This window comes from Dermacentor andersoni, chromosome 1 (genome assembly GCF_023375885.2).
Source record: "Dermacentor andersoni chromosome 1, qqDerAnde1_hic_scaffold, whole genome shotgun sequence".
Taxonomy (NCBI): Eukaryota; Metazoa; Arthropoda; class Arachnida; order Ixodida; family Ixodidae; genus Dermacentor; species Dermacentor andersoni.
In genome coordinates, this window is record NC_092814.1 from 309,535,830 (window position 1) to 309,547,247 (window position 11,418).

General features: G+C 48.3%; 1 protein-coding gene across 3 annotated transcripts in view; it reads right to left on the reverse strand.

Moving 5' to 3' along the window:
* Positions 1-8,165, reverse strand: part of LOC126548495 (epithelial sodium channel subunit beta-like) — a 71,045-nt gene extending 62,880 nt beyond the window's left edge. For all 3 annotated transcript variants that reach the window (XM_072285259.1, XM_050196705.3, XM_055063374.2), the window contains exons 1-2: positions 7,949-8,165; positions 3,371-3,531 (exon numbers count right to left, since the gene is read on the reverse strand). In XM_072285259.1, coding sequence (XP_072141360.1) covers positions 3,371-3,531; positions 7,949-8,132 — 345 coding nt within the window. In that variant the 5' untranslated portion in view covers positions 8,133-8,165. The remainder of the gene's footprint in view (positions 1-3,370; positions 3,532-7,948) is intronic.
* Between the last annotated feature and the right edge of the window lie 3,253 nt (positions 8,166-11,418).

Consider the following 11,418-nt stretch of genomic DNA (forward strand, 5'->3'; position numbering starts at 1 on the left):
AGAGACCGGTTTGGATCAGAGAGCAAATGGTTATAGACGACGTTCTAATCGACATGAAGAGAAAAAAAATGGCGCTGGGCAGGTCATCTAATGCGTAGAGTAGGTACCCATTGGACCATTATGGTGACAGAACGGGTACGAAGAGAAGGGAAGTGCAGTAGAGGACGAAAGAAGACCGGGTGGTGCGACGAAATTAGGAAATTTGCGGGTGGTAGTTGGAATCGGTTGGCGCAGGACAGGGGTAATTGGAGATCGCGGGGAGCAGCCTTCGTCCTGCAATGGACATAAAATAGGCTGATGATGATGATAATATCTTAACACTGGGGACTTTTCATATCACCTGCGTCACAGTGCGGCTGCCGTGGTCGGGAATTGAATCTGTCTGATCGACAAGTACGCGCACTCGCGTGTGTTTAACTATATCGGTCATATTCGTGCTTTTTTGTAGCAGAAAAAAGAACATTGCGGAAGCAATCGGACATTATTATCGAAGTAAGCGAATAGCCGGATCTGCATCCTCGCGCGTCCTATGTTCAGCACTGGCATGCCCACTTCTTGCCAGGAAAGAGTGATGCGTTGCTGTCCGCTGTTGTAAATGAAAGGTTCTTGAAAATGCCACCAAAACGCGTCCCTTACCCTAGAAGAATCGGAAGAACGCCGGTCTTCCCGCGCCGAGAAAACACACCAGAGCGATGCATAGCGGGTGCGAGAAATCCGACGATCGTTCCCTCTCACTCGGGCGCTAAACCAGGCGACATCGCGCGCGCACCAACTGCAGAGAGAGTGCCGCAAAGAAAAATGAATCCGTTAAACCGTCTCCGCGCCGCAGCACGTCACATGCGCGGATGCGGAGGCGACATCCCCGACTTTTCCACGAGTGGCGAACTCATTCAATCAGATCCCAAAAACAGCCGTGGTAGCCAAAGCAAGTTATCTTTAATCTGTAATGCTCACTGATATCACCAGTGGTACGCCACCTGTGTCACATAATCAACATTGCGTTAAACCATTTTCAGGTAAATTTCCTCCTTTGTACAGTATCACTATGAAGCGAGTACTCAATGTAAAGCTTTTTGATTGTACATGAAAGGCATGTTCTTCCATTCGGACAACTTCACATTCCTACAACTGACCGTTATTACAAGGCGGACACAGGAAAGCTAACAGTACTTTCGGCTTTCACGCATTCAGTGGTAGCCAACATATTCTCGAGCGTACGCAATTGTACCACAACATGAGGCACAACGTGGAGCCCCTAGACATGTTCTCAGCATCTGTGCATGGGCACTTTACAGCTGTCGCAAACGTGATAGGCTCATACTTGATAAAACTGGCAGACTATACAAAATTTAGCCGACGTATACATAGAGCCTGGTACATTCGGAGTGGCGAATGCTGAGATGGGCCCCACTTCATACCGGCCAGAAAGTCCAGTTAATTTTTTCTTTAACATTGCCACATGCTTCGACCATGAAACATAGCGGTCAGTGACAACGCTCAGGTATCTGAGGTGGGTGATATAGGGAGCGACATTACCGCTGATAATAATCCGACACCGGCACATAAGCTTCCGTGTGAACGCTATCGCAGCGCATTTGTCTCTGGCCAGTTGCAGTAACTGGCACTGCAGGTACTGAGACAATTGAGGAAGCTTGCGTCACCCCTGTACATGCCTTTCTACAATGCAAACCTCTTCGAATATTCCTGCGGCTGCTGCGCCGGCACCGACGCCACTTCTTATCGACACTTCCCGACATAAGGCCGGACTCTACTTGTTCTAGAGCCATCAAATGTCAAGAATCCGCCAGACCATCATAATTTGCACCTGCTAACCTTCCACGTATGGCCCCCATGGGTAATGTCCAAAATACGGGTACGTCTCTCTATTCCCGGAATTTCTAAAATATCGCGAATAGATACCGTGGGCCTCAGACACCTAACACTTAAATATACGTCGCAAGAATATGGCTCATCGGTGAAGGTTTCTACAGATGGATCGGTCTCGTCGCATGCGTCAGGTGCGGCTTTCGTTGTGCCTGCACATCAAGCAAAACGACGATTTCGCCTGCGTAACAAGACGACACCAACATCCACGGAACCAGTGGCAATCATAGAGGCAGTTCACCATATTTCACGACAGCCTCCTCATGTATGGACAGCCATCAGTGACGCGAAATCGGCTTTGCAGCTACTTAGAGTTCTAATGAAAGGAAGCTCTTACGGAGTGTTGTCTCTTCAAACTGCCGAGCTATACACTCTAGCGGAAAAGAACAGCTACCACATAACATTTCAATGGATTCCAAGTCATTGTGCTGTACACGGCAACGAACTGGCCGATGCCGAAGCAAAGAAGGCACTCGAAGAACCAGAGCCACTGCTTGCAATTCCTTTTTCAAGAGCGGAATCCAACTGCCTTTTCTCAAGTGTCATGCAAAAAGCGACAGAAAAGCTCTGGGACAATCCGGATAATCGCCACAGATGACTCCAAAGATTGGACCCTACCATGAAATTTAGGCTACCACCAAAAATTAACCGCAGCTGTGCCAGTCTTCTGCACAGACTAAGACTGGGGGTGGCGTTTACGTGCGGGTACGCACACCTCGTGCGACGCACCCAGCCTCCAGACTGTGAACTGTGAATGAGACCATTGGTCACGTGCTGTGTGACTTCCCGCAGTACGTACAGATCAGCGACAAACGTTGAGTAATGACCTTACGCGCCTCGACAGCCCGCCGCTGTCGGAGGACGTCATTTCATGCCGTTTAACAGACGTTAAATCGAGATTTAAGGCCATCCGGGCCTCACTTGACCTTTTAAAGAGTACGGGCCTGGTCTGTAGGCTTTGAGTAGGCCAAATTACTTGCTATATGTTTTACATCCTGCTTCTCTCGTCATCGTCATCCATCACGCGCCTCTTCCTTCCCTCTTTCTTTCCCTCTTTCTGTTCCCCCAGCGCAGAGTAGCTGACGTAGAGGAACGTACCTCAGGCCGGCCTCTCTGCATTTCGTATCATTAAACTTTTCTCTTTCTCTCTCTCTGTCTCTCGAGCATTACGCGGCCCTGCTCTTCATAGGCAAAGCAAACATCGATGGTATGCATGGAACTCACTTTGACAAGGAAAGAAGAATACGGCAGTAATCGACGTAATACAGCGACTGAAGCGACCCCAGGCGACTTCGACCAAATAATGCCATTGACTCTAATCTGCGTACTGAGTGCAGTCACTGTCAAGAGTCTGCGTGCGGGTCATACAGTAAGTCGCCACAGTAAGCGAGATTATGCAGCGAAGAGACACGCGCGCTGTTACCGATCGAGTCATTTCACTGGCTCATGTTCGTAGACATAAGAGTGGTGCGGACCCTTAACTTACCTGCGAGATGGCGATGGTGTACATCATGCCCGGCTTGATCATGACCGAAGAGAGCTTGTCGGGTGGGCACGAGTACGGGCTGTGCAATACCAGCGGTAGTGCCTCGGGCTCCGCCAGCGCCACAGTCGCGTTTCGATCCCAGGAGGCCCGAAGCATCAGCTCTGCGGCCACCAGCGTACAGGGAGAGCATGGATGTGCGAGGGACCCAAATGTAAGTCTATGGAAGCAATAAAACTGATTTCATTTAATCAATCATTTCCCCATCCCTACGTGTCATGGAATAATTTGCACTAGAGCAGGATGTTATAGCGTTCGACTGTGTTGGCACAGAGTGACTGTGTCGGTGCAAGGCAACAGAAATTAAGTAGATATGCCCGACTTCATGACTTGCTTGCTTTTTGGTCGACTTTAGGGTGTTGTGAGAGTGCTGTGTATGCAAGACCACCAGCTTCGTCATTTCCAGCGATCCCAATGCGAGACAGTGAGAGGGGATCCCCTGAAACTTCAATGTGAGTACTTTGTTGTTGAAGCCTTTCATGCACGATAGTGACTTTCGCGGGAACACGCTGAATGGTAAACCGCGACGAAGTTGTCACGATGCCAGACTTCGAGTCTGTGTGAGGGTCACGACATGTTGTGTAGGCGAAGTCTTTAGCTTGCGTAGGGCAGCAGCTATTGTCACGCCCTCAATAACTGTTGATGAGGCCAGACGGTTCAGCCGTCCAGACCATACGTAGCTCTCAAAGACAGTACACCGTAAGCACCTGCGCAGCGGTACTCGTTCGCTATGCGGACCCATCTGTGTAGTACACTTTGAGGGGATTCTGGTAATTCGTGGTCAAGTTCTCCAGTGGGAGGGATTTTTCTTCTCTACGTGAGGTAAAGTTCTTTGAATGCAGTGTATATTGCCACGTAGTAGTGACGCTAAAGAACACAGTAGAAATACTGCGAATGACGAAACTAGCTTTTATCGGGCGAACCTGTGCCCCCCCCCCCCCCCAAAAAAAAAAAGAACAGGCTACACTTAAAGCACAACGATAGGGGCGAACACAGTCGGCGATCATCGAAACCTGATCTGCCTGTCAAGAGCGTCGGCTTTTATCCACGAGCAGTCGAACATTCCAGACTAATCGCTGGTACCCACGTGTCTTCCAGAAAGTTCTACACCATTCGCGTCGCGCATACATGCAATCAGATTACACAAGGTTCGGTGACAACAGACAGTGGATAGAACCATCGATAACATTTCAGAAACTTCCGATACATGCAGGCGCGTCCCGCACTGAGCGATCACATTTGCTAGACGGTGAAAAGCGTTCACCCGAAAAAGACAAGTCGATATACGCTTAAGCTACAGGTATTAGCTTCAAACGTCGTGCCCAGCTACCGTCGTGAAAGAGCTTAAAGAAAAAAAAAAGAAACGCCTTCCACATCCGTCCCTGCAGCATCTTGCGTTTCCATAATGATGAGTCCATATCTTGTGTTTCCATAGCCGGCAAATAAAGTTCACGCCTTCTTATATTTTATTGCGACAGCAATTATATGGGCACTGGAGGTGCATTTCCGCCATCGCCGTCGGCGTCGTCGTGATGTGCTACATAAAGTCCAAGTGCGATAACATACTGGCCGCGCGCCTTACGCGGTAGGTGCAAGTGAAAGCATGCGAAGCTGTACCGAGGATGGTGGCTCAACCTCGCGCGCGCATGGGAGGAAGGCGGAGAGGAAGCGCCTCGTGTTCCATTGCGCGCAAGGCACTGGGGAGCCTTCCACTCCAGCAGCGGCTGCGTATGTGGCGCGGCCGAGCGCCGGTACGCGGGCGGTGAGTGATTCTTAGTTTGTGGAAGGTGAAAGGTAGGATAATGTGCTGCGCAGTAACTGCCTCTCAGAGGAGGACACCTCAACCGCGCTGCATTAGGGGGCGGGGGGATAGAAAGGTGAAGAGCCGCGCTGGCGAGCGCTTTCATGAAAGCGATCTGCGATGGGGAGAAAGTGCCCGAGTGCTGCTAGTTTAGTGTGCGCTGTGTTCTCGCCGCATGCTGCCTCTCGCGTTAAAGCAAGAGACAGCACGAAGGTCAATTCTCTCGCTGCTGCTGTCGCGTTTCCTCTCGCGAACATTTTTGACAGCGAGTTTCCGCGGTCATCGAGTGAGAGGTGTTCATGTTTGCTTGTGCACGCGTGGCCCCACGCTAGTTGATTTAGTTAGTAAGCGGATGTTTACAAGTTTATACGGCCAATAAAACTATTATCCTTAAATCATATAGCTGTCTTAATAGTTTGCTATCGCAATCGCTGCTTCGCCTTTTGGACGAAATTGCGACTTTCTAACAGGTTCGACAGGCGGTAACACACCCGCCGTGGTGGCCTGGCGGCTATGGTGTTGCGCTGTTAAGGACGAGGCAGCGGGATCAAATCCCGGCCGCGGCGGCCACATTTCGATTAGGGCGAAATGCCAAAACGCCCGTGTCCCGTATATCGGGGGCACGTTAAAGATCCCCTGGTGGTCATAATTAATCCGGAGTCGCCCTCTACGGTGTACCTCGTAATCAACTCGTGGTAACATACCGCAGTGACACTGCAAGAGACGCCCAGGCAGAGTGATTGCCAGCCTCGATTGGCCGGCTAAATGCACCTGCAGCTACAACACTACACCACACTCCTACCATAGCTACAGGTTGCCTTGGTCGAATGGTACCCTCGGGCTGAATGCTCGACCAGGACGAATTGTTTCTTCAACTGCGGAGCTTTTCCGTTTCGTTTCCTTTGTGGTTTCTTGCACGACACCCTCTCTATTTCATGAATCTACCCACATTCTGGACATCCGCAGAACGTGGCTGCTTTAATTGAGAATATTCGTGCGGCAGTCACCGTCACTATTTTACAAGAACTGAAATTCGGGCGAGTTTGTAAGAATCCATTTTTGACTTAGAGCGCAAACAACACAAGCACACAAGACAGCTCCAACTAAAGTTTATTCACGGAAAAACACGCGTCTTTATTAGTCGACGCAGATCACAAGCAATGTGGGTCATTGCGCAAGCGCCCTCCTCCCCCCTCCCCCCCAAAAAAAGATGTTTACGAAAGCTGCAAAATTTAATCCTAGAGGCGACTATGTTCACAACACCACAAAAGACCAAAGAGAACACTTGCGCAATGAGGTACATTGCTTTTGATCTGTGTTGTTAAGGCTGCCACCAGTTGTTACGGGGATGGGGTTTCGAGACCTTCACCAGCGTCTGCTTGGAGCTCGAACCAGATTGACCATCGGAGGGGGTACGGAAGGGAAGACGAGACGATATTAAAATAAATAACAGAAGTTTATTAGATCCTTGCGGATGAGCAGTGCGCTCCAAGACAGAAAGTGCAGAAACGTTCGGCGTGCGTGTTTCTGCGCGCAAGAACAGAGAAGATCTGTCCGTGACGTCCCGCTGGCCTTCTTATACACTACACCATGCGGCCAGCCTTATTCTCTTTTGCTCCCTGGTAGAGGTGCCTTGTCAGCCCACTGGTCAACCCACACAGAGGAATTCGGAGAGAAACCACTCTCTTGCGTAGAGGCGGAGAACGGAGGACAGAGGAAAGTATTTGCATTGGCGCTCAATCCCGTCGCACTCACCCGACGGACAAGTCTTTTCATGTTGACGAGCGTGACTGTTAGGCACGTCATGTCTCACGCGTTTGGCATCCGTTGCAGTCATTGCCGCACGAAGTGAACCGTAACAGTGTCAACTGGTAAGTAGACGTGTTTTTCCGAGAATAAACTTTAGTTTGAAATAGCGCTCGTCCTGCCTGGTCTTCATTTGTTGTGTCCTTGTCCGCGCTCTAAGTCAAATATGAGTCATTTTTTTTTCTTCACGCATAACGTTTCCAATTAAGGCCGGTTGTTGAGTGCTTTCTCGTTGTGCTAAGCGTGTAGTGTCGAAGAAAAAAAACAGCTAAAAAGTCTGGCTCCCTCCCCGCGATGTCCGTTCTGTGGCGAAAAAGAAGAATTGACCATTCTTTTCTTATTCTACAGAAGATATATACATGCAAGAAAAAGCATGTTTAGAAACAAAGTTTTAGAAACGACTTTTCAGAAACAACAGCATTTTAGAAACAACTTTAGAAACCGCGGCACTCATCTGTGTGCGTTTTATATGTGCCGCTAATCCTGTCCTCGTCACTATTCCGCGTCGTTTGCGTATCTATTAGCGCTCTGGCCTTTTTCGCATTAGCAAAGTCCACGAACATGCAGACCCTCCCGTGTCGCAGCAGTACCTGCTAACGTAAGCTCGGCACGTGTGCACGAAGCAGATGGTACGCTAGAGCGGTTCGTAAGAAAAGGCATCGGCCTGTCGTGTTCTATAGCGAACGTTTACCTGAAGCGACCGTCCAATGAAGTTAGCCTCTTACAAACGAAAAGCTTCGTGAATTCCGGCCTATTCGCTGGGAACATTAAACAGCACAGGCGAGAAGTAAGAAAACGAACGGGGAGGTGGGGTTCAAGACGGGAGGCAGGAAACGGCGATGTTACCTTGCCAGCGCGATCAATACATTCTGTTCGCAGGTGCGTGACCTCGAAAGGGACAAAGGAATACACACCGTAGTTCCAAGGAGACTCGCACTGCTGAAGCGGGTGCTGTGAGTTTGTCCACTGGTAGTTGTCGATTGTGTAGCACATTTCGTTCGGGTACCTGTAGTAGGTCAGCCGAATCCTGATGGTCCGAGGAGGGGTTTTATTCAATGGAAGGAGAGACACAGAAACAAAGGAACGTTTCAGTTTCATCCAAAGTGCGGATCGGCGACAGCGATTGCCAGCGCATTATTATGCGCGCATGCTGTATAAGCCTTGCAGCTGCGTTACGTGTCAGTTCAGGTTGCGGTAAACATTTTGCAGCTGCTCGCAAATGCAGAGCGCTGCAGAAAACTGCGCCTTTCACTTCTTGCCGCCGGCTTCGCTAAACTTATTGCGTGTCAGCGCCGGTACTATAGCTGATCACTGTCTCGTGCATCGTGGCGTCCATCGAAGCTGTTGTCCCGTGAGTCATGGCGGCTCTGCAAACTGGCATTTTGCCGTCCTACCCCAGCGGCACAGCTAGCCGGAGCGTCAGACGCAGTTGAAGTCATAGTTTCATTTTATTCCCGTTGCACGAAAAAGGAGAACCAGAACGCAAAAAAAAATTAGTAACAGTAAAACGCGCTACAACATATTTAGGGGTCCCTGGACTCCATAGCATCGACGGTGCCCGCAAGTCGTGCAAAACTAGTAATTACTATGCTGTAATTGCTAGCATTGCATAGAATGCGTCAGCCTAATTTGCGTCGCAAGAAAGTGTAACAGCTGGATCGCTGTACAGCGCGTGTCGGAGCATTCGTGCTGTGTATCACTAACAGATGGCGCACCCGGTCTGTATATAGTAGTGTTCCAGCATATACAGGAACACTAGTATATAGGTCATAATGGTGGTGTTATAGAAAGAAACATCCGCGAAAACTGTCAGGCGCCTTTACTGTGTGAATAAGGCGCTAGTTTCCCTCCCGCTGCTCCATGCAATCTGGTTTTTACACTAAGTTTAACAATAACATAAGAACCTGCCGTTTTCAGCTGGGCAACTCCGGCTAGTTTAATTATAAGTCTACGAATCTCAACGAAATGAAGCTTGGTCATATATGTCCGACAAAAGTCACGAACGTTACGTAGATTTTCCATGTATTCTTTCTTTTTTTTATTCTCGCATATTCAGTTTAAACGCTATTGTGCAGCGTTCCGGATCCGTCCAACCGGCCAGTTTACGTTTGCATGTCGCTTCGTTAGAACGGCGTTGAGCAACTTCATGCCACGGTTCGTGCTAGCACCTCGATTAACTTCGCCACACGATTACTGCCTCGCATTCGCATGCAAGGTAACCGTGCCCACCCTAGTGCGTGTTGAGATATTTTGACTAAAAGTTGGGCGCCATCCTGACTTTAGGAGCTCCCTGCAGTGAAAAGTGTTGCGATCATTGCAGAGCGCACGGCAAACACAGCGATGCCCCGGTTGCCGACGAAAAGCGCGCACTCACGCCGAGTTGCACTCGAAGGTGGCGCACTCGGTGACCTTGGAGCGCATGTTGCACTGGAAGAGTTCCTTCGGCAGATGCGCCACTGCCACCCGCGCCGTCACCTCCTTCCTCAGGAAGTGCCACCGCTCAGGGTCCATCAGCGTCTGCGACAACCAACGCGGTATACCGAATGTTAGATCTCGACAAAAGAAAAAATGAATGGTGTAGTTTTACGTGCCCTAAACAAGGCTTCATTATGAGGTATACGCCGTAGCTGTGGACTCGTGATCAGTTTCCAGCCCCTGAAGTTATTTAACGTGCACCTGGGTGCTTGCTTCTGTCATGCCGAATAGCCTAAAAAAAAAAAAAAAAAAAAAAGAGGGAAGAAGAAAGAAAACGGAATTTACCTTCCCGATACTGGAATCCAACCTCGTCCTTCTAAGCCCATCAGCCTGATGCTCTAACCATTAGGCCTCAATCGACGTTTCTTTTTTCTTTTCTTTTTTATTTATTGGAAAAAAGGATAGTAGCTCTCTACATCCTATAAAAGTTCTGGTACAGACACAATAAATAGACAGGCAGGCAAATACAAAGAAAAACATCCATTCTGGTTGCGGCCTCTTGAGCTGCGTACATATATATATACTGCGTACATATGCAGCGGATTAAAAAAAAAAAAAACTATTTCATTGGTCGCGGGGCTTCTGCATGTCTGTCGCACATCCTAATTTTCCAGAGACCATATGTAGATGAATTAATACGAGAATCTCATCTGGGTGACCTTCGCAATTTTTGAAAGGCAAGAATATAAATGAGAATTGCCTTTCGTCGACATCCTTCTTCGGGGTTCTACGAATGATGTCCCAGGGAAAAAAATGACAAGCCTGCAGTCCGTATTTGATTGTGTCTTCACGTGGACGGATAGAGGAAAAGAATGAAATCACTGCAGTCTATGAAGCAGAAGTTGATTGTGTCTTCACGTAGACGTAAGCGGAAATTTGTTGTCCATGGCACGTAACAACCTCTTGCCTGCAACTGTGTTTTAACTTGGAGGGTTGCTGTGTGCATTAAAAAGAAAAAAAAATTTTAACACCTGGTGGCATTAAGTATGTACGTTCGGCGGACAGGCTTAAAGACACCTTGGTATTCACAGCTTAAGTATAGGGAATGCGTGTAATCGGGTCGCACATTTAAAATAAATAAAAAGACGCGTAGAAATACAAGACCATACAAGAGTTGTCACATTGGGTAGCGCGGGTGTGCAAGAGCACACGCACGTACGCCTCCTTTTTATTTTTATGCCTAATATGCAGGGATGAAACGGGCAAAATTAGAGCATTTAATTAACATCTTCACGAAAGCTTCGCTTCACATCGTTTCCGAAATGTGCGTTGGATGTGCATAACTTTTCTTTTTTTCTTCTTTTAACACCTTCTGGTTCGAATTTTGCTTTTAAAGTATACTGCATTTATATTTCACGCAACTGAGTAAGCCAACAGAATTTGCGCAGCATATTTTTCCACTATATGCGAACGCCATCTGTCACAAATTCAGTATGCTTTTGTGAACTCATGAAGCTTGCAGATTTTAAAGTTGGATCACAAGTGTGTGCAGCAGAATGGTCGCGAATGATTCGAAAATTCTTTCCATACAACGGCAAAGAAATTTTAAGCGCTTTCCGTGGATGAGTTCCAAAGGTGCAGCTGAGGCGCCTAATTTTAGCATACTTAAACGTATGAACTTCTTATAAAGCCTAAGGAGAATCAGTAATCTCTATAACTAAGTCTAAATCAATTATGCTTGTTACTGGTACTGTGCTTTTCTAAATTAATTTCGGATTCACTTTTGTAGAATTTCCTATTCTGTTAACAGAATCGAGAGCCACGGTGGGTTCTCGCACAGTAAAAGGCGATTAGATGTCTGCCCAACGTGGAAACCCCGTACTGGTAAAATTTGGCATCAGAAGGTATACGTCTGGCTGAGGGAAGAAAGCCCGCGCTGCCTTCAGCTCGAAATGGTAAGGGGCAAACA